The sequence below is a fragment of the Rhinolophus sinicus genome, chromosome 3 (assembly GCF_057876585.1).
Source record: "Rhinolophus sinicus isolate RSI-liver-muscle chromosome 3, RSI-T2T, whole genome shotgun sequence".
In the NCBI taxonomy this organism is placed as follows: domain Eukaryota; kingdom Metazoa; phylum Chordata; class Mammalia; order Chiroptera; family Rhinolophidae; genus Rhinolophus; species Rhinolophus sinicus.
Genome location: NC_142503.1, coordinates 159376718 through 159400070, shown reverse-complemented (window position 1 = coordinate 159400070; position 23353 = coordinate 159376718). Strand labels below are relative to the sequence as shown.

At 50.3% G+C, this 23353-nt stretch overlaps 1 protein-coding gene across 5 annotated transcripts in view; it reads right to left on the bottom strand.

Moving 5' to 3' along the window:
* Positions 1-4017: 4017 nt before the first annotated feature.
* Positions 4018-23353, bottom strand: part of CORO2B (coronin 2B) — a 134148-nt gene continuing 114812 nt past the window's right edge. For 4 of the 5 annotated variants that reach the window (XM_074327508.2, XM_074327509.2, XM_019725631.3 and 1 more), the window contains 9 exons: positions 17666-17815; positions 16911-17075; positions 14346-14462; positions 14116-14220; positions 13460-13556; positions 10376-10488; positions 9927-10017; positions 9580-9719; positions 4018-6021 (listed from right to left, as the gene is read on the bottom strand). In XM_074327508.2, coding sequence (XP_074183609.1) covers positions 5890-6021; positions 9580-9719; positions 9927-10017; positions 10376-10488; positions 13460-13556; positions 14116-14220; positions 14346-14462; positions 16911-17075; positions 17666-17815 — 1110 coding nt within the window. In that variant the 3' untranslated portion in view covers positions 4018-5889. The remainder of the gene's footprint in view (positions 6022-9579; positions 9720-9926; positions 10018-10375; positions 10489-13459; positions 13557-14115; positions 14221-14345; positions 14463-16910; positions 17076-17665; positions 17816-23353) is intronic. The other variant, XM_019725632.3, reaches the window with a different exon arrangement.

Sequence of the window (23353 nt, the reverse complement as noted above, 5' to 3'; positions counted from 1 at the left end):
AAAGAACCCCAATAAGTTTTCTAGGAACGCCCTTCCTCTGTTAGCTAGTCCGAAGGACACTAGCTAAGAAGGGTGCAGCCAGCACTGTCAGAGGTCCCCTGTTGGGGTGGTGCTGGTTTAAGAGAGGTATAAAGCTCTGTGCCTACCTCTGCGGAGGGCCCATCTGTTGGCAGAAGGTGGCTCATCTCCCACCTCTGGTTCCATTTCTGGGAGGTCACCCTCTCCCTCTTATCCCCTACTTCTTTCTTCCTTCCCCTCCTCCTGCCCCCACACCTCTGACCAAAGACGTCCATTCTGAAGTCGCCCCAGCCATTGCCTCCGCTCCCCCCCACCCCTCCATCTCCCCCGGACCACTGCCCCAACAGCCCTGACCCGGCTCCCAGCCTCAGTGCTGCACTCAAATCCGTTCCCCTCGCAGCAGCCAGAGGGAGGTAGCCATTCCTGCTTCAAGCCCTTCTTTGGTTTCTCGTCGCAGCGAGTAGAGTCCAGTCTCCCCGGGCTACGACTCAGGGCTCTCGCGGCCTGACCGCGGGCGACCCCTCTTCCTCTGGGCCCGGGCTCTATCCGTGCCTGGACGCCGCTCCGGTTTCTCTCATCAGGAACTTCTGGAGACTGAACCGGCTGGAGCTGCTGAACCCCAGCTCCTCCCTCCCCAACTTTTCTTCCCTCTCCTTCAAGTTCCCACCTTCCTTCTGCCACCTCCCCACGCCTCAACGAATTGCACACTCTCCAGGACCCTCCCTGTCATTGTCTCGGGGTAGGTGGGGCCACTCAAGGTCACAGAGCAGGTCAGGGTCTGGGTTGGGATAGGAACCCAGAACCAGCCTCTTTCCAAGTATTCAGGCGAGGCAGCCTCGGAGGAAGACGGTGAGGTGAGCGCCCTCCTCTGGCCTCTCCTAGGAGACAGCTGACCTGGGGTAGCGGGAAGGTCGACTGACGCCTTTTGAGCCTTCCTTCTCCGATACGTGGGACTTTCAGGTCCCGGCTATCCTGTGTGCCTGCTTTGCCACGAGGCCCTGGTGTGTTGGGTCGTTAGTTCTGGGCTGGGCTGGCCAGTAACCGAAGGGACCCAGTTTAGGAAAAATGGGTTTAGTGGGAAGGCCATAATCTGCCACCTGCTGGCTGGATTCAAGCTCCTGGTAAACTCTTTCTGGTCTTTGAATCTTGCCTTAATCACTGTGACCTTGAAATCCAAGGTCTCTGTCCTCAGCATCCTCACCTCCCTCCTCCTATTTGGGCTTGTCCTTTTTCATTGTCCCTGTGTGTCCTTCATGAGCACCCCAATCCCGAGGTATCTGAGTATGAAGAAGGCTTTGGCAAGTGCAATGCTTAATCCAAAGGGACTCTGCGCTAATGGGGGGATTCCAGTGTGACAGGCCAGGTGTAAGGGAGAAACTGTGGAACAGGAGCTTCCTAAAACTCCTCAGACCTGAGCTTGTAGATGTTCACCTTGTCTCTCTAAGAAAGTCTGACCAAGTGTGTTTGTCACCAAATTAAAATTCCAAGGAAAGTCAAGCTGCAAGTTGTTCCCAAATAGAAGCACACATGCACAGACTACAAGGAGCTTCTGCTAACATCCCAGACAGGGCCCTCTACCCACAAGCCCGCAGTCCCCAGATTGGCCAACGCAAGGAGAAGAGAGAGGGACGTGGTAATGCTTCCTGTGGTCAAGGTAAGTATCTGTTCCTGCTCCATGCAGCAAGGCTGAAGGGTGGAGGCCTAGTGTGTAGGGAGGGGTTTTCAATATGAAGTCATTTCCCACAGTGAAGAAGCAACCACGTTCTGCATGGTCCATTGTCAGTCTGAGATATTTTCCCCGCACCCGGAAGGAGTTTAATAATGCCCAAGTCCATCTTGGGATCTCAAGATGCTAGCTGGAAGAGAACCCAGGAGTTAGCAAATCTCACAAGTGCCTACTCCGTGCTCAACCCAGCAGAGGGTGAAGCTCATTCCCACCTCCAGGGACTCCACATCCCACTGGGTGACATGGTGCCCATGGAATGACCACTGCCCTCAAGGGCAGGCCTGATTCTTTTTTGTCACTGGGTTCCCAGTAGCCAGTAGTGAGTAGGATCCAGCTTCTCAGTGTGTGTTAGACTGAGTTGAAAATCCAAGTAGATGTCAGGGTACAGATCAAGGAGTTCTAGGCATGCCCAGGAGGGACCTCTCCATAGAAGAGAAGGGTCTGGAGTTTAGCCTAAGATGTCCTCACTGGAGAAAAGAAGGGAACAAGCACCTTATAGGGAACCTGGCAGTGGGAATGGGTTCAAAGAGCTGGGGGTCAGGGTGGCAGGTGGGGCTTGCTCTCTCCCGTTGTTACACTAATCAAAGCAATGTGGTGGGCCGGGTCATCCATAACTGGCAGCAGGATCAGCGTAACAGACTAGGCATAGAATATATTCTCGTGTACGAAGAACTAAAGGACACACAGACAGCCAATGATGAATTGATAGGTTACTTAACAAATGCAGTTGGGAAAATGGGCTATCTGGGGAGAAATCACATTTGACCCTGAACTTGCACAATTTGACATAATTAGTAATGATTATAGAGCTTCCTGGGTAAGCTCAGAACTTGTGGGAGAGAGCACACCTGAAACAAATCACCTGCTCCATTCACCTACTCTCTGGGCCCAGGCAGGAGGAAGCCTCAGTAAAGGAACCAGCTCCATCTTCGGCATCCCCGGGAGAAGGAGCTTATGAAAAGGCCAGACTCTCAATGACTGTAGCAATTTTTTTTCAAGTGTAGGTCTTTGTGAACTGATCTAGAGCAGAAACCCCAGGGGTGTCTTTGTTCAAATATAAGTTTAGCAGAAGTATTTTTCTGCACCTGTAGGAAGCCATCTTGCTGCTTCCTTTCTCCTGATATACTCCTTTGCACCACTCCTGCTAGACAGTGGGTGGTCTTGGGGATTTGTCTCATTCTCCCAACTGCTGGTATAATAGAAACTTAAGTGTTAGACCAGGAAGGGACACTAAAATTATCTTATCCCATCATTTTAGAGATGGAGAAAGTGAGGCTCAGAGAGAAGTGAATTATTCAATGTCACACCCACTCAGAGGCAGAGCTGGGCCTGGAGCAACCCCTCCCAGTTTCCGGTGTCCCTTCCACTGCTACTCTGCACCCCTTTGGGTACTTCTTCTCCAGCCGTCTTTGCTAAAACTTTCATTGCTTTCCTCTGGCTCTTCTGAGTTTCCTGTGCTGTCCACGCTGCTCCATGCAGCCTGACAACTCTGTTCCATGTCAACCCTGGCTTGGTGAGAGATGAGGGTGTCCCAGTGGCTGGCAGCCCCTGCCCAACATCCCGTGTCCATGATGGGCCCAGCCTTCCTCCCAGGACAGACTTGGCCTAATGCTGAGACTGACTAGGGATTGGGAGCATGTGCCTTCTCTGGCTCTGGGCTCATGAGATCCACGTCCCTACACCAGCTGAGCGACCTTGAGCATGTCACCGCTCTGGACCTGGCTGCTTTTCTTCAAAATGGGAATAACGTTAGAACATATTACCTAGAGCTTCTGTGAATGAAGATCAAGAGTCAAGTGTATAGAATAGTGCTTTGTAAACTGCTAAGTATCATTCCAGTATAAAATGTTGGGTGTCCCCCAGACCCCAGCACAGAACTGGATACAGAGCAGATGGCCATCGAATGACTGTAGAACAACTGGGAGCTATTTTGACACTCCAAGGAATATTGCGTGATATCTGGAGACATTTTTGTTTATCACAACTGTGTGGGAGTTGCTATGGCATCTGATCGGTGGAGGCCAGAGATGCTGCTAAACATCATACAGCACACAGGACAACCCTCACAGCAAAGAATTATCTAGCCCCAAATATCAGTAGTGCTAAGGTTCAGAAGCCTTGCTGAGGTGAATGAAAGTGTGAAATTATACCTGTAGATACAGGTGTGTTTTGTTGTTCCAGAAAGGCAAAGGAGCTACGGCTGGGGAACTGACAATCACGATACCATGGTAACCAAAAGCAGGAACCACCTAAATGAGATGGCCTTGCCCAGGTTTGATAAGTTGAAAACATTTTATTTCAGTTCTATCCTTGGGAGGCAGCATAAATAATCAGAGAAGATCACAAAGGTCAATGGGGAAGAAAAAAAAAGCTCAAGAAGTGTGGGGAGGGGGAGATGAGAGCTGACACTGTCTAGCTGCAGGAGGTGGGGGGATAAGGAGACCCTGCTATAGCTGGCCAAGAGGGTGGAAGGTTCTTGGAGGAAAAGCCCAAGGGACCAGGGGGTTTTCCCTGCCCTGGTCACCTGGAGGGCCTTAGGGAGCCCTGGCCTCTGGGGATGTCCTGCAGGGTGGCCATGGGAAAAGCAGGTGTGAAGCATAGTGTGTCTAGTAGATCCTAGTGAACGCGAGAGAAGGGTGGACACCCATTTCTTAATTCCCAGGCCATAGCTCATCCCCAAATTGTGACGATTCTGAGAACAGCGTCTATGGACACTGTGGGTAGTGGGATATGAAGGGAGAAAAGAAGGAGAAACAAAAGAAAACATGTAGAATGAAATGTGGCGTCTCAGAGAGTCCTGTGACCTCAGGCCACTTCTCAGCTTCCTCATCTGCAAAATGGAGAGAACGCTCCCTACCTCCTGGAGCAGACATGAGACTCAAATGAGATCCTATGTGTAAAGAACTGTGTAAACTTTAAAGTGCTATACCGACGTGAGGGGCTGTGGTCATTCTACAAGTGTAAGGCTGAAAGTGGCTGAGATCATAGTGGCGGGAGACACACACAGCGCTTCATCCACCCCTCGAAGCCATCAGACCTCTGCTCTGCCTTCCCCAGGGCTGGACTCCACCCTCCTCAGACTCAGCTTCCAGGAAGAAGAGGCCTCATCTCAGAGGGAGTCCCCTTGGGGGAGAGAGCAGAGGTGGAGGGCAGCGGGAGGAAGGGGCACTGAGTGTGAGGGGCCTCAGCTGGGCAGTGTGACACATTGGCACTACTGGTGTTGGGCAGACGGTAGAAGTGGCTTCCAGTTCTCATTCTCCACAGATACGTGGGCACTAGTGACGCTCCCACAGGATTGGCATTTTGATGCAGTGGGAAGGGCTCTGGCTGGCCTGGGGTCTGGACACTATCCGTCCTGGTCCTGGGTCCACTGTTGACCTGCTGGGTGACTTAGTAAGTCACTTCCCCAGTGCAACCCTTAGTTCTGTCATTTGTAAAATGGGGACACTATTCCCTACCCTGCCTACCTCACAAATTAAATGGGAAAAGGGTATTGCAAGAGCTTTGAAGAGAATCATGGGAAGGCAAGGGGTCATTATGGCCTTGGCGAGCAATCCTCTTCATTCCCTGAAGACAAGCGAGTAGGGGGAAGAGACAGGAAGGAGCCGGGCTGCTTGCAACCCTTGTCAGGTAAACCTGGCTTCCAGGGCTGTCGAGGGTGGTGGGGGGAGAGGAGGGAGAACAGGTGATGCCTGCCATCCAGCCCTTACAGTGTGGTCCATCATTGATGCTAAGAGCCCCAGCAGGGGTTGCTGAGATGTCCTGGCAGCAGGCCCCTTTGTAGGGGAAAAGTTCCAGTTCTAATCTACTGAGGCTCTCGTCTCCTCCTCTGCTCCCTGGTCCATTGAGGGCACCCCTGAGGGAGTCCGAGGTCTTTGCCCAGCAGAGGGGAAGCCGAGGTTCCTGCGGTGCCAGGGAAAGGGGCTGCCAGCAGTGGGTCTCCAGGAAAGGCTGGGACTTTTATTAGCATGAGGTCAAGAGGTCAAAGGTCAGCTTCCAGTTCTTGAGGTGGTAGGTGGGGTCCTCAGGCTGTCCCCCAGCTCCCGTCGTCCTGGCTCTGTCTCTGGGGTCACGGGACAAGGGAAAGTTAAGGGACAAGTAGAAACGACGGAGAGATCGGCTTAGAACGCAGCCCCACCAGGGAGCTAACAGTTCTTCGGGCTGTTGCGTAAGTTCTTCAGTTCTAGCTGTAGCTGCCGAATCCTGATGTCCTTCTGGGCCAGCTCCTCTTTCAACCTCCGAATCTCATCCTGCTGCCGGAAGAACATTCGGAGGAGCTGGGTGGAGGAAGAGAGGGGGCCACGGAGGGCCGGGCCAGGAGAGAGCAGGTGAGAAGGTGATTTTCTGAGTGGATACTCCAACCCCCGCTCTCCCCATAGTAGCCTGTGGCCTCCTCCCCCAGACTTCCCACTGCTCCCCTCACTTCAGTGTCCCAGGTGACTGAGGTCACCACAGCTCTCCCTTCTCCAGACACCGCTCATGGTTCCTACTTTCCCCTATGAGAGGAAAAAGAGACAGATTTGTCCCAGGTCTGATTCAGGGTCACTGACGAAGGGGAGAATCCACACAGGCCAGTTTTCCAAACATTCTAAGCGTACCCCTGTAGAGGTCCAAACCTAATACTTTTGGTTACCATTCTGGATGGAAACCTTTCTAAAATGTTTTGTATCCTCTTTTTAAGGAGGCTCAGGATACAGAATGGAATCCAGCTTTTTGTTTGGACCTGGGCAGCGATTCATATGCTGGTGTGGCCACAGGCAAAGCACAGGTATCTGACGGACCCTCACTTAGCTGACCCCCTGGATTAACCAGTCTCTCCATTGCTTCTGTAAAACACAAATACCCACAGAACGCTGAGCCCTGGAAGGCAGCGGCTCCTGGAGGACCAACCGCACACACCTGAGTTGAATGTTACCAACAAGCAGTTGGGTTTGACCTCCAACTTCCTGGTGAGTTGCATTTGCTCTTATAATTGCATAATTTAATTAAATATGATATAAACTGATGAAATACAAGTACAAAAGATCAGTTGTTTCTATAAAAACTAAGTTGAATGCTTTAGAAAAAGCTTGGTAAAGGTGATGCTATCGATGTTGCTGCTGACTGATACGGGGGTGATAGAACCACACAAGATTGGGGAATATTCTACATCTTGATTGTGTGATAGTGGTTACATGACTATGAAAACGTTTACACATTTGTCAAAACTTACAGAGCTGTACACCACAAAAAAACCCAAAAAACAAAAAAAACTGGGGAAAACTCTGAAAAAAACCAGGGTTTTGTTTTTAGTTGACGTCAAGTTCTTGTTCCATGTAAAAGAAACTGGAAATTGGAGTTAAAGTGTGATTTATTTGGGAAAGACATAGCAGATCGCAACCAGGGAGTTCCTCAAAGAAATGGTCTTGGTCTTACATCAAAATATTTTGAATGAATGTATATGTTTTAAGTGAAAATTATAAATGGTTTAAAGAATGTATATATCATTTTTATGATTCCCTGCTTTAAATGACATTAAAAAAAATTATCCAGCAAACCAGTCCTGGTTTTTTCTGAGGAAGATATGCTATTTGTTCTTACATACGCATATGATTTCCAAATTATCAAAATTTTTTTGCATAATTTTTTTGTCAGCTTTGTTTTAAAAAAGGCGTTATTGAAGTGGAATTCACATACCATAAATTTCACTCATTTTAAGTGTACAGTTCAGTAATTTTTGGCAAAGTTACAGAGTTGTGCAGCCATATGTCTCTTTTCCTGTGTCAAGTTACCGGTCGCCTCTCCACACGTAGACCAATGTGTCTACTATTTACATCCCCGTTTTCTAATTGGCTGCTTCCAAGCTGCTGTGAAGATTAAAATTGTGGGTACAACCAGCGTTAGCAGGCTCTGAGTGAATATATTCCCAATGAGGATAGTGCACAAGCTTTAGTGTAGGGAGATTGTGACATTTGTTTTGTCTCCTTAGAGAACCTTTAAAAATTTCCTCCAGGTCTTCAGTTCTGATTCATATAGACAAGTCTGTAGCTAAATGTTATGTGACTTAACTACTATTTAACTCTGCCTTCTCCATACCTGGTACTAGCACCGAGTTCAGGATCTTGTTATGGCCTATCTGGGTTAGCACAGAAACTCAGGTACCTTTACTTTCTCAGGGTATGCAAACCAATTTTTTTTATGGAAAACGCCAAATGTATACAAAAGTAGAAAGAAAAGCACCATGAACCTCCAGATATTTATCAACCAGCTTCAACAAATAACATGGGTCACTGCTTCTCTTTGATATCTATTCTTGGTGTCTACTCCTGCCCACTTCTCCTGCACCACCTTCCTCAAGGATTATTTTGAAGCAAATTCCATTTATCACATGATTTCATTCAGTCCTAAAAATTTGACATTCCTCTATAATGGCACATAAATATATTTTGTCACAGTTATCAGTTTACCTGTTAATTTCCCCTTTAAGACTGTATTTACAGTCTTAATTTTATGAATAATAGTGGTAATTGTAAGTTGATGAGACAAGAAGCCTCTGAGATTGCCCTTATGTTATCCCCTCCCTTCAAGAGTGGACTGGACCTAGTAATTTGCTTCAAATGACTAGAACATGGCAGAAGTGATGGAATGTGATTTCAAAGGTTAGGTTACAAAAAGACTGTGGCATCCATCCTGGACACCCTCTCTTCCCCACTCACTCTGAGGGAAGCCAGTTGCCATGTTGTAAGTTGCCCTCTGGAGAGGTCCATATGGCAAGGACCTAAAGGGGTGGGGGCCTCTGGCCTATAGTCCATGAGGAACTGAGACTCTCACTCCAGCAACCTGTGAGGAAATGAGTTCTGCCAGCAACCACGTGTGTGAACTTGGAAGTAGATAAGCCTTCAGATGTGACTGCAATCCTGGCTGACTGTTTACACCTTCATGTGAGACCTTGAGTCATAGGCACCCACAGAAACTATGAGATAATAAATGTCTATGGGTTTAAGTCACTAAGTTTTGGAGTATGTTGTTACATGGCAATGGATAGTTAATACAGTTAGCCTCTTTGAGCACTTACTGTGAGCCAGGAAGAGTGCTAGACACTTCGGGATTATCTCTTTAATGCTCACAGCATTTCACATCCCCATTTTTGCCATGAGGAAATGGACTTCGAAAGGTCAGGAAACTTGTTCAGGCACAGCCAGGAAGTAGGAGAGCCAGGATTCAAATGCAGGTGTGTCCACACAGCCATCTCTACTTCAGCTGTGTCAAGCCAAGTGCCTGGCACACGGTAGGCTTTCTGTGAGTCCCAGCTGAGCTGAACTGTATAGGCACCAGATACTGAGGGTGTGATTGGAAGGAGAAGCCTTCGGGGGCATGGACAAAGCCCAGCCATGGTGGCCCCTGAATGAGCTGCACCCATTCCAAATGGTACAAAGAGTATTTCCATAAACACTCAACCTCTTCCACAGAAACAGGAAATTGTCAGACCCTGTCACTGTAACGCCAGGGAGAAAGGCAGTGCTGTATTGCACGAGGCTGGCTTTTCCCTGTGAGTCAGGAGTTTATAGCTCCTGTAGCACCAAATGACAGCGACATTCTGGAATGGATTCATGAGGCATGTAACTGTGTGTGTTAGTCAATTTGAGGGTTGGGGGAGGGGCATCAATATCCCTATGCTATCCCAGCCTCTATTAGAATCAGAGGCAATAGAAGCCAACAGCAGGCTACTTATGGTATTTGTCATAGAAAGAAAAAGGCCTCAGAATGGAGCTGGCTTAAAGGCCTGAAGCCCATCATTGAAATGTAAAGGTCTCGCTCTTCCAGGGCCTGTCAAGGTAGTAACTTATATTCCTTACCTCATTCTCTGTCCTGGGTGGAACATTTTCTAATAAATCTATTCCATTGACCACAACACTCTTCTTTTCTTTGATGGGAGCCTTAAATACCATTTTCGATGACTTCTTATAGCCTTCTTTCAAAGACATCAGCACAGGATCTAAGAAAGGCAAGGGACATGGTCTCATGGACAATCAATGGACTGTCAAGTGATGGTCTTTCATTTACACCATGCTTGACAGTTGGCTGAGTGTGAGGGGAAGTTCCAACAGGAGGATATGCAAGAGAAAAGGGGTGGGCCAGATGGAAGGCAAAGCTTGCAGACTTACAGCCTCTTTCTGTGAGGCCCACCCCTTCCTCTACCTACCTCGATTGATGCCTCCCAGCCATTCATCAGGGGTCAGAGCTGGCTCCGTGCCTGGTGTCATTGGGTAAATGTCTTCCTGGTAGGAATCTGACTGCAGTGGGGGGAGCAGAAGAGGGGACAGATGGTGTGGGGGGGTGGGGGCTGCTGAGAAAAACCCCTGCTCTCCAGTCAGACTTTTCTCCTTGCCGACCTCCATCCAAGCTACCTGCTTTCCTGCCTCCACGCCTTTGCACTCACAGTGTCTCCCACTTGGAATTCCCACCCTGACTTCTTTATCAAGCTAAACTGTCCCATCTTGGAATATCCCCCCCACCCCAAATGGATCCTGAAGGCCCCAGTCCATAGGAAAAGGGCTCCTTCTTCTGAGTTCCTCCAGGCTTACAGTCAGTGGCAAGCAAGCTAGGATTCAAGGCAGGGGGCCCTTGGGAGCCCCGCCCAGCCCCACTCACCCTCCGGGGCACGATCATGGAGATGGGCTCGATCAGGCCCTTGAGAGTCACCAGCTTGTAGAAGCGGAACACCTCGCAGGCCGACACGTCCAGCCCATGCTTGGGCATGACCCCTGTGGACAGGCACATGCGGCTCCGTGGGGTCCCGGGGGTCCCCTCCTCAGTGTCCCTCCTCCCTGATGTCCTCGGCCAGGGGAAAGGCCCAGGTGAGGGGCACTAGGTTTGGAGGCAATGACTGATGCAGAGGGCAGCGGGAAGGCGGGGGCTTCTTGAGTCAGTTCTGTGTCTGGGGGGTGAGTTCTCAAATAAGCCCCATGGGCCAGACGTGCCTTACCATGTCTCATGCTTTAGAACTAGCGCCTTTTAGAACTGGAAGGGGCTGCAGAAATATTGGGATCTAATCCATTCTTTGTATAGATGAGACTCCTTGGGGTCAGAAGAGAAGGGGCTTGCCCAAGGTCACAGAGTATTGTCACAGTATAAGCCACAGAGCCCATCACCTTCTGAAATGAAATGGCTTCCCAAAGCTTCTGTATCCCTGGTCCTCAGAGAGAAAGAAGGAGGAAGCAACCTTTCCCCATGCACCCCCAAAGTTTAAATGCAGCCTGAATGCTGTTCTGTCGTAAATTTTCCAGGACCGAGAGCCTGTGTATTGTATTGTGTGTGTGCACTAGCCACTGGGTCCCTAACGGCTACATCTACTGAACACCTACTGATCGAGCAGTGCAATGTGGTGTTTTGGGGTCCAACAGACCCGGGACACAAGTTTTGGGGTCCAACAGACCTGGGTTTGAATCCTGGCTTTGCCCCTGTTTCTGGCTGGGAGTCCTTAGGCAATTCACTACCTGTCTGATCTTCAGGTTCCTTGGTTGGTTAGAGGAGGACAGTAGCGGCCCCTCATGAGATGGTCAGGGGATTGAAGGCAAAGATGCTCATTAACTGCCCAGCACGGTGATGAGCACAAATATTAGGTGGGTGCAAAAGTAATTGCGGTTTAAAAGGTTAAAAATAATTGCAAAAGCCGCAATTACTTTTGCACCAACCTAATAACATTAGTTTCTTTATGATGTGACTATGAGTTAAGTTTCTACTCCTCTTCAACTGGAATGAAAGGCCACTCTTCCAGATAAGGGAATTCCAGGAGCTGGAGGGAAGTGGTGTAATGGCACTCAAGTGGGATTGGGAGCCAGCACACTTGGGTTTGAGTTCCAGCTCTGCCACTTAGCAGCTGCATGATCTGCCTGGGGCGAGTTACTTGGCCACTCTGAGACTTTGAAAGTGCCCAGCTCCTGGTAAATGCTCAGTAGTGGCCACAGGTGAGGAGGACGAGGAGAAAGGTTACCCTTGGTTCCTCCCTCTGCCTCCCCTCCTCCCCAAGTCCTGCTGACCCTGCTTACTACACATCTCCTGGATTCACCCTCTTCTCCCCATCATCTTGCCATCCCCTAGTTACCATCCTCTCTTGCCTAGAGGTCCACAATGGCTTCCTAACTGGTCTCTCTGCCTCCCTCCTGCCCTTTCAAAATCCATTTTCCCCAAATCCGCTCTCCCTACAGAAGCCTGGCATGTTCCTAAAACATGCCAGGCTCATTCTTACCACAGGGCCTTTGCACTAACTGTTCTTCCCACTGGCATTACTCTTCCCTTTTCCTGCTTTTCAGATCTTAGCTTAAAATGTCACCTCCACAGAGAGGCTTGTCCTAACCACCTGATCTAAAATTGCCCCCAGTCACTGCCTGTTCTATCACTCTGTTTGATTCTCTGCTTAGAACTTACTACTATCTGATATTTTCTTAGTTATTAGTTTATTGTCTGTCTTCCCCTCAGTGGAATGTGAGTGAAGCCATGTTGTGTTTTATTTATCACTGTACCCTGGACCTAGTCCGAGGTCTGACACACAGCTGGTGCCCAATAAATGTTTGTTGGATAACAACATGAAGGAGCAGGAAGAACCAGGTGCTCTGACAGATGCTTTATACCCTTGGTCTCTAAGCTTCACAATAGCCCTGCAAGGTAGCTTTGATTATCCCCATTTTACAGATGAAGAAACTGAGATCAGAGGAGTTAAGTACACAGTTGAATCGGAATACAACCTAGGTTGGACTCCAAAGTCCAGGATGCTTTTTATAATGTCTGATGAAGTGATGAGAGTGAGCGAGGTGGGGGTGGCAGAGAGTTGGAGAAGGCGAAGTCAATGAAGTGATCGTTAGGACCTCAGGCACAGCTCTGGGCCTCCATTTTGCTGTTGTTCACTGAGGTGGGCTCTTGGGCCCTCTAATCCTGATGTCTCTGAGGCTGGCCTGCAGGTCCTGGCCATGATACCTGATCCTCAGAGAGAATAAGCCAGACTCAAATTCTAAGGAGAGGTGGGAATGGAGCCCCTGAAGAGACTCCTTCCACTGGGTGATTCAGACCCCAAAGGGGGGAACTGCTAAATTGTATGCACTGCCAGTGTTAGTTAATAGGAATGAAAATTTTTTGTAAGACGTTAGCGGTAGGAGGGTGTGGGGGGTGAAGAACTTCTCACCCCCACTCTGACTCACTGCACTCCGTCAATGCTGGAATTCTCTCTTGGATTTGCCTGAGAAACTAGGAGCCTTGGGATGCAGTGATGGGGCACCTTGGAACTTCCTCCTGTCCTCTCAGGCAAGGATAGAGCTGCTGCTGAAGACTGGGGGTCTTGGCTTCTCAGAGGCTTCAGGAAGGGGCCTGGGTCTACATCCTGCTCTGACATTTAGTTACTAAACCACCTCCCACTGATGTCAGAATATTGGGCTTCAGCCTACCCATCTGCAAACAGGAATTAAGACACCGTGTATATCCTCGTGGGCTGCTGATGACCAGAGATGGCGGAGGATGCAAACACCATGGAATGATGAGCCGCTCAAGTGCGCTGTGACAGGCGGCTGAAGACCGGCAGGCTGACCTTCACAGGAGCAGCCCCTGGAGGCTCTATTCTGACTTGTCCATGAGCTGTGACCTTCTGAGTCTGAGTTTTCATTTGGGGGCGCGGTGACCCATGAGCCAAATGTCCAGTCTCTCGTTCTACAGCCTAACCGTCACAGCAGCCTCTGGACCCCTTACCTAGGCCTTTCTGCGGGGCTGGGGATCGGAACTCCATGAGGTAACTCAAGTAGGGCTTCTCAGTGCTGATCTCATAGTACCGGATGTTTCCATCTCCCTGGGGGCAAGGAGAGAGAGAAGTGAGGAAGGTAGAGGGAGAAGGGAGGGCTGAGCAAGCCCTGGTCCAGGGATCTGCTGAAGACAGCCTCTGCTGTGCCTCGGCAGCTGTCAAAGACCAAGGAGACCTGGCCCCTAGCTCCCCCGGCGTGCCTGCCACAGGGGATTGCTGTGGGTGGTAGTGGTGGTGGTGGTGGTGGTGGTGGTGTGTGTGTGTAGACAGCTTTTCTGATAAACAAGGCCATATTTGTCAGAGATCTGGCAGGTGCCTCAAATTTCATTATTAATCACTGTCCTCTGCACTTCCGGCTTCGATCCCTATTCCATTGTAAAACCCTCCAATCCTCCTCTGAAGGAATTGTCAGTCATTGACACTTCAGTAAGAATAAGTGTCAGGTTGAGGGTGGGTTTCAAGGGAGGAAGGTGAGGCCCAGGTTGGGTCAGGTGGAGGCCCTAGAGGTTAGGCCAGCTCTTCTTAGCAGGGAAGGGCAGGAGCAGGGGCCCCATGGGGACAGGGGTCTCCCACAGGCTTCCCCAGTCCCTCCTCCACCCTCTGCTACCTTTCCAGCCAGGTAGAGCATGTGGGTGTCAGCATCGTAGAAGGGGAACAGGAGGCCGGAGAGCCCATCAATTTCCTCCTCGATCAGAGGCATGGATAGGTCCTCCTGCAGGGAAGGGGCCGGTATCAGCCTATGTCCAGGCAGGACGGCACCTCACTGTCCCAAATCCTAGCAAAGCCCCCCAGAGCTACCACCCACTTATGTAACCCCTCAGCCTCCCTGCAGCTGACCTGGTCCCAGAGGGCGATCTGTCTCGTGTTCCACCTGGAGACCCCTGTTGTGAGAAGCCTCTTCATGTTCCCCAGGAACACCACCCGGTTCACTCTGTGGTTTTTGCAGCTTGCCTCCTGGTGAGGACAGAGACAGCTGGTGAGCCAGGGCCCCAGACACCAGGGCCTATAGTGGGCTGAATGGTGGCCCCCGGAAGATACATCTGTGTCTTAATCCCTGGAACCTGTGAATGTTTTTTTTTCCCCCTTTCTTCCACCTTCCCCCCCACCCCGCCACTCTGGTTCAAGCCATTGTTTCCCAGTCTAGTTGTGTAGGACACAGCTCCCTGGCCCATGCTGGTATTATGAGCCTTGTACTCCCCCGGGCTGAGGCAGTCAGTCGCCGGTCGGTCAGCTGCTCACAGCAGCTCATGGCAGCTCTCGCCAGCTGCCGGCCACTCACACTGGTTGCCGGCCACTTATGCTGGCCACCAGCCACTCATGGTGGCACACGGTAGCCCACGGCAGCACATAGCAGCCCACGGCAGCTCTCGCCAACCTCTGGCTGCTCACAGCAGCCCAGCTCCAGGGAGAGCTGTTGTTCACAATCTTAGCTGTAGAGGGCACAGCTCACTGGCCCATGTGGGAATCAAACCTGCGACCTCGGTGTTAGGAGCACGGCGCTCCAACCACCTGAGCCACCAGGTCAGCCCTGAATGTTTTTTTAATTTGGAAAAATGGACTTTGCAGCTGTAATTTTAAGTTAAGGGCCTTGAGATAGGGGGATCCCCTGGATATACAAGTGCGCCCTAAATGCCATCACTAGAGTACTTATGAGAGACAGGCAGAGGGGTATTCCACAGACACAGAGAGGAGAAGGTGATGTGACTGTGGGGGCCGAGACTGGAGTGATGTGCCCAGAAGCTCAGGAAGCCAGCAGCCACCAGCAGCCAGAGGAGGCAAGGAAGGATCCTCCCCTAGAGCCTCTGGAGGGAGCGCGGCCCTGCCGGCACCTTGACGTCAGGCTTCTGGCTTCCAGAACTGGGAGAGAAGACATTTCTCTTGTTGAACCAGCCATGTGTGGTAATGTGTTATAGCACTCCGCAGGAAAGGATACAGGTGCTGAGGAGCAGTGGAGCCGTGGGCCCAGAAACCAGGCCTCTCTGCCATGTCCCGGAGTGGGTGGGGGACAGGGTAGGGGAGATAATGTCGACCAGGCCCGGGCAGGGCCTGCACTGTGCCGGTGCTCTCAGCAGGGCATGTCGTTTAACCCGCACAACAATACCTGCTGGCAGGAATCACTGAGGGTCAGGAGGACAGGGGACTCATGCTGGGTTACTGATGACGCACTTCACCAGGGGCTCCTACCAACGGGGCTGTCCTCTGCCTCCTCTCCTGAGTTCTGGCTTGTGACACTTCATTTTCCTCCTGACACACAAGGGCCTTCTGCCAGGATGAGTCAGCATCAGGTAGAAACCAGAGGCTGCTGGAGCAGCGCAAAGACCCAGGCTGGTATTACTTGCTCTAGATTTTAGTTCCAAGTTTTGCAAAAAAGTGTAACCTGAGAAGAACCCATCACCCTCACTGGGCTCGTGTCCACAGCTGTGAGGTGGAGGCTGGGTTCTCTGCTCTCTAACACTTTTTCTGCTCAGCATGGGCTCTGGGGGTCCATCTGGCTGGGTTTGAGTTCTAGTTCTATGACTAGGAGATTCAAGTCTCTGACCCACTCCATGGCTCAGTCTTCCCATGTGTGAAATGGGAAGAGTAACGGTACCAACCTCAGAGAACTGTCAAGGATTAAATGAGGTAACGATGTGGAGCCCATGGCCTAGTGCATGCCACCCAATGAGCTCTAAGTAAATGTCGGTTAATACTAATGGTGCTAATAACTAGGGTAAGTATTATTATTTGTAGTAGCAGTAGTAGATGACTTTCTGGCCTCACAATATTGGACTCTGCCTAGATAAACACTACAAGGTCACCACCAATCCTTTCTTATGTAGGAAGTAAATCTCAAATTTCATCCAAAATTTCCATTCCCATCTAGTGACTGGCACGCAGTAGGTGCTCAAAAAATGTTAACTTTTTTTTTACTCTCAAATGACATCTAATTCCTTTTTCACAGTCAAGACCCAGGAGACTCAAAGACAAAACTGGAGCTAAGCTCGCCATCAGCCTCCCCACATGGAGCAGTCCCTGAGGCCGGTACCCTGAGCCATTTCTGCCAGTCTTGTCTCATGCAGGGGGCTGGGCAGTGAGTCCAAATCCCTTCCTCCTGTGCCCAGTCAACACTCAGGGGTTCATGTGCTGAAGGATGTCACCAGCTCTGTCCCCAGCGCAGGCCAGAAGAATCCCATCTGGGGAAGAGGCGCAGTAGGTGAGAAAGGGTGCGAAAGCCCCTCTCCACCAAGAACAAGGCAGGGTTCCTATGAGCTGAGAAGGGCCCAGAACAGGTGGGCTGCTCAACAGAAGTGCAGGCCAGATGCATGAGAGAGGGGAGTTGGCACAGGCTTTCCACAGGCCTGGCTGAAAGCTGAGTCCCAAGCCCCTATACCTCCCCTCCCCCTCAGAAAAGTGGAGCTTCACCTGCAGAACGCGGCCAGAGCGGGGCTCGATCACACGCAGCTTCTTGTCTTTGCACGTGGTGGTAAGCAGGCTGCCGTCAGTGTTGAAGGACATGCAGAGGATCACGTCCGAGTGGCAGTCGATCATCTTTACGGGCTCACCCACGTCCAGGTTCCAGATGAGGATCTGAGAGGGCAGACATGCAGGAGGTGGGGTCAGCCCTACTGCTGCTGTCATGGGGCATCTGTCCCCGGTCCACACCTGCTGGTCCTGGGAGAGATGTCCGGGGCAGGTTTGGGATGTACTGGGATGTAGGATGGTTTTGTTGAGTTCTATATCAACGGCTGATGCGTCCCTGTCACACAAATCCACTACTGTCCTTGGGCAGACCCCAGTCCCAGCCTGGGTTCAGTTTCTGCTACTAATAAGAAAGATACATGTTCTTTGCCAGGTTCCAGTGGCTGGCACACCTCTTTTGAGATCATGCCTTGGGGAGGGGTTGGGACTCTTCCTTCAGCAGCTTTGGTTGCTCCTTTTTCTGTGTGGGCACAGAGTGGGCATTCACCTCCAGTCCATCAGTGCCAGAAAAAGTAGTACAGATGCCTCTAGCCTCTGTGGACCTCAGGAATGATGGGGTACGAAGAAGATGCTCAGTTGTATGGAATGAATGAATGAATGAGATGATATTGGTTAACATGCTCAGGAAATTAACAGTGTTTTCCCAAAGATACCCTTCTCTCTCCCTCTCTGCTTCCACTGCCCACCGGGCTACCCACCTTGTAGTCATAGCCGGCACTGAACAGGATGTTGTTGGTGGTGGGGTGCCACTCGACCAGCCCTACGCGCCGGCTGTGCCCATGCAGCTCCAGGAGCGCCTCCATCATGTTCCGCTTCAGCCCACCCTCAGGGATCTCCCAGATCCGCACCTGCAGAGGGGATGGGGGCCTCGGCTGGGTGTGCAGGGCCGGGAGAAGGCTCTGATGGCCTCTTCCTCAGACACCAGGCTTTCTGAGACTTGCTTGGTGAGGAGCCTCCTGGCTAGGCAGGTGGGCAGAGCCCGACTGAGGTCGAGGGGAGGTTCCAGGGTTTTTAGAGAGGAAAGTGGCCGTCTCCTCTCTGCCTTTGGCACGGTTTTCTCTAAGAAGTCTCTGCAAACTTTGGCAACTATTATACTATTACTGGCATGCTCATATTGTTACGGTCTAGTCAGACCCAGAGGTCCACTCATTGATCAGCTTTGAGACAGTGTTGTATTAAAAAGCCTATCTCTGCTTACTGTCCCACACCCTTCTAAGACATCTGCCTTCAGCCTCAGCTCCTCTGTTTGTATCATATGGCCTTGTCCTCAACTCTGTCTCCCACCCAGGATGGAAACCCATGTGGGAGGCTGGGAGGCCCAGTCTCTCCTGAGAGATGATGAACTAAGGGGCAGAGACTGATTAAATGTTGGAGTCTGAGCTGAAAGGATGGGCAGAGCCTGGATGCAGCTGCCATTTCCTGGATGCTGACAGAGAAGCAGACAAAAAGGATCCGCAGAGAGGAGGATGGGACGCCTAGAGAAGCAGAGAAGAGACCATGTGGCCCCAGAGAGAGAGAGCAACTGGGCAATTTTTCTGAAATTTTTGAATAATCCCCTTGATTATTTACATCAGCCCTGGTGCACTTGTTTCTCAAGACAACAGTCTCTGCAGAGTTTGAACTGTTTCATCTGTAGATGGGGAAAAAAATCTTTGCCTGGACTTGCCTACTGGCAGAATAAAAGGAGATACGGCTTGTAAAAGTTGGTAAACTGTAAAGGGCTCTAAAAACCTAAGGAATTCTAATTCTTGTCTAATTTGTTGTTATTATCATCATTAATGCTATTTATTATGATCCAACTGGTAGAGAGGAAAGAGCACATGTGACTATAACTTGGGACACCTTTAAACAAACTTTTTGAAAATCTGAATTCCACCCTTGCTAGTAAGGAGACAAACAGGAAAAACAGCTTTGGGATACCATTTATAATCTTCTAAAGTAGCCAACTGGAAAAAAAAAAAGCCAATGCTGGCAAGGTTATACTGGAACTTGTAGGTTCAATTGGTGTTGGTAGTATTATAAATCAGAGTCATTCTTTTGGAGCAATTTGGCCACCTTTAGTAGAAACCATAAAGACATTTATATTCTATTCTTTGCCTCAGTAATTTCACCTTAAAATTCAATACAAACAAAAATCTCTATGCATGAAGATGATCATGATAACATCATCTATACAGAAAATTTAGAAACATTCTAAATGACCAGCACAAGGGGAACAATTTAATATACCGTATCAGTGTGGAATATTGGCCATTCCATTATAATTCTGAAGGTTATGAATAAACACAGAAAGCATGTTAAAGAAAGCCAATTACAGGCAGTCTCAAGGAGAGGGGAGCAAAGCTTGGAGTTGGGGTTGCTCCAAAGGGAATTCCCTTGGCAGGTTTCTCTTCTTGGTGACTTAGAATGAGTATTTCCCATACATGTGTTCCCCAGCAGACACAGCTCGGCACATACAGACACAGGGACTTCCTGGTGAGGAGGGCAGGTTCAATAAAGGATTAGGTCACCCTTATGTACAACATTCTCAGTTTCAAAAACACATTCGAGAAAAAGTTTATAATTAGGGGGCAGTTGAATGTTGTCCCCCCCGCCTTCTTCCGCCTCCCACCCCCACTCCAGTTCAAGCCGTTGTTTCTCAGTCTAGTTGTGTAGGACACAGCTCTCCGGCTGTGGGGACAGAGTCCCAGGAGAGCAGTTTCCAGGCTCTCTGCCTCTCATGGAAAGGTGCTGGCTCGGGTAATAGTTGGCCATCAGCTGTAAACAGTTATCCAATTAGCCACTGATATAACTGCCATGGCTGCGTTGGTTGGTTGGTTGGTTGGTTGGCAGGCAAAGAAGTAGACGGCAGATTGCGGATCGTGTGGATCCTACTTCGTGTGTCTCGCCAGGCCACCAGAGAGAACATAGTGGCATGACTCCCCTATCTATGGCTCCATGGGTGTTCTTTTTTGGCCTCACCATATCCTACATTCTTATATGGGGAGCAGGACCAGAGACCCCGCATGACACCCTGCGTGACACTGGCCCATGCTGGTATTATGAGCCTTGCGCTGCCCCTGGCTGAGGCAGTCGGTCGCCAGTTGTAGGTTGGTTGCTCACAGTAGCTCACAGCGGCTCTCACTGGCTCCTGGTCACTCACACTGGCCACTAGCCACTCATGGCAGCACATGGTAGCCCACAGCAGCCCACGGCAGCTCACAGCAACTCACACCAACCTCCAGCTGCTCACGGCAGCCCAGCTCCAGGGAGAGCTGTTGTTCACAATCTTAGCTGTAGTGGACGCAGCTCACTGGTCCATGTGGGAATCAAACTGGCAACCTCGGCATTAGGAGCACGGCGCTCCAACCACCTGAGCCACCGGGCCGGCCCTGAATGTTTGTTTTTTGTTTTTTAACTTTTTTATTGGGGAATACTGGGGAACAGTGTGCCTCTCCAGGGCCCATCAGCTCCAAGTCGTTGTCCTTCAATCTAGCTGTGGAGGGCACAGCTCAGCTCCAACTCCAATCGCAGTTTTCAATCCCTAGTTGCAGGGGGCGCAGCCCACCATCCTATGCGGGAATTGAACCGGCAACCTTGTTGTTGAGAGCTTGCACTCCAACCAACTGAGCTATCCGGCTGTGCCTCCGGAAGCTCAACAGCAACTTGTTGTCTTCAATCTAGTTGTGGAGGGCGCAGCTCACTGGCCCATGCGGGAATCGAACCGGCAACCCTGCTATTCAGCACTCTCACTCTAACCAACTGAGCCATCTGGCCGCCCCTGAATGCTTTTTTATCCTCATTATCATCTCCTTTGTTTGCTGCAGCTCTCCAGCAAAGCCTCGTACTCCTACATAGCTCTGCACGGTGGTGGGCCTGGCAGAGGGAGGTGACATAAATGGCGCCCAGCAGGCCCTATGGTCCTTTCTCCACAGGCCCTGTGAGAAGGCCTTCTGGGATGAGGTCTGATCTGGAGATGGTGGGAGGGTACAGTGTGGACCTGTAGGTAGATGACTCAGTAGTCATGAATAGGTACAATTCCTCTTGTCCCCAAATGTACGACAGGAAGGTGACCCTTGATGAGAGGAGACTGACGCTTGGGTTACACACACACATCACCACACCACGCACACACACCATACTCCCCTACACCACCACCCCCAACACCACCAACCCTCACCCCCCACTCTTCACACACACACGTTTCCTGCTTTTTCACTCAGAGGGATGCTATTACACACGTACTTCTACAACTTGCTTTTCCCATGTAACAACTGATAGTGGCCATCTTTCCACACCTACATATGGGTTACCTTTTCTTTTTAAGTGGCTAGAGAGACATCTGCTGTATGACTGTGCCATGATGGATTTAATCAACTTTTATTAATGGCCATCTGGGCTCTGCCCGTTTTTTTTTCCTATAACAATCCATTCTCCTATAATACAAGTTTGTGCATGGGCGTGAGTATTCCTGTAGGACACATGCCTAGAAGTGTTTCATTTTAGTTACGGTAAAGTTATCCACCAAAGCTGTTTCGGTTTTCACCAATAGTCTGCGTCTTCACCTATGTCTCTAAAACTATACCTTCAAAAATGGAGTTTTGCTCATCGGATCAAAAAATGCCATCTCGTTGTTTAGATTGGCATTTCTTTGATTCTTGGAAATACTGGGCATCTTTTTCTGTGATTGTTGGCCACCTTTGTTTGCCTTTGGGTAGGAAGCTTAAGAAGCTTTCAGACTCGAAGGGATGAGACTGTAAGGGGCAGAATGATGGGCCAGTGCAGAGGCATTTGGGAGCAGAGGATCCCGTCTATAGATAACTCAGACTGTCTCTTGAGAACTGTGGACAAGCATGTACACACATGAATACCAAGTCATTCAGCACCTAAGTGTCACCTGAGGCAGGACAGTGGCCTCTGACCTTTGAGGACAATCTTTGAAACAGAGAGTTGAGTGTCATTCCTGCCATATACACCTCTTGTGAGCCAGACCCTTGCTGGCCAACGGGACGGCACAGAGCTCACCTCATGCCTGCCCTTCACCAGCACAGGGGGCCCACAGAGCAGAGCACCCATTGGAGCACAGAGCTGGGGAGCTTCAAATCCAGTCTTGGGGGTGATGGGGTGAGAGGGCCTGGGAGAAGCAGGGTTAAAAGAGGGGATGTTAACCCATGTTTGAAAAGATAGGGTGGGGATGTGGGGAGACAGAAAAGTGACCAGCATCTGTGGTTCTGGACACAGTGGGTAGGGAAATTGCAGGTGGGTCAGCCTGGCTGGTGTGGAGCAGGCTGGCAGGTGGCAGAGGAGGCCAGAGGCTGTGTGGGTCACTGAGGTCCAAAAAGCACTGCTTGGGTAGAATCTCAGAAAAAACTCTTTCCCAGAACAGCTTAACTACTGAGCAGCCAGCTAACTGAGGCATCCCTGGGTTGCATGACACGAGGGTAGCGAGATGGGGGAAGCTGTGAAGTGAGGGTCCACCCAGGCTCTAATCCCACTGACTAGTAGGAAGACCTTGGACAAGCCAGTTAACGTCTCTGAGGCTCACGCCTCTCGTCCAAATGATGAATTGAGATGTGTCTACCTTTCAGAGGTGTGTGGGTTAAACTAAACTGGGCTTCAGAGCTGTTGTGAATCTGAGGCTTTCTAGCCACATGAGTTGATTTGTTGGGGTGACAGTTCTGCCTAGTAACTTAGGGGCTAAGCTAAGGGGGTGGGGAGGGCAGGTCATGTCTGTGCTCAGGCTCAGCCTCTGGACTGGATCTGCGTCCTGTGGGGTGAAGGGCTGCAAGGGAGAAGCTAAGAGCTTTTTCACCAATAACTGCTGGAGCAGGGTCCCAGGCAAGGCTTGGGGGACCTGGATGAAAAATGTCCCATAGAGAGGGAGAGAGGCTTTCTGCCTTATCCCCATTTGGTGCCAGCCACTTCCCTCCCTGGGCCCTGGATTTCTCACATGCACATCACACCGAGACAGCACAAGTTAATCTTCCAAACTTCTCTGCTGTTGACATCATTGAACGTATCCCTGGAGGAAGACACTAACTCTGTTTGATCCACCGCTACAGCTAACAGTTGGCACCATATGCTGCAGGAGCTCAGAGGAGGAGCTGGAGTTCACAGTGGGCCCAAGTTACTGGAATAGGAATTCCAATCCCTTTGTATTCAAAGGCTTTGTTAGAGGCAAAGAGTGGATGGGCGTGGGAGGAGCACTGTGGCTCTGCCCAGAGGTTGCTCTAGGAGGTTACTTCAATTCAACAGGAAACTCAATAGGGTCTGCCAAACCGGATTTCTGGAAGGAAGGGGAGGGGAAAGTGGCAAAAGCACTCTCTCCAGCAAGCCCCCTGTGCCTAGGACTGTCTCCTACATAGGTCCCTGGGTCAGACCTCTGTTTATCTCAGCTACATTCATCC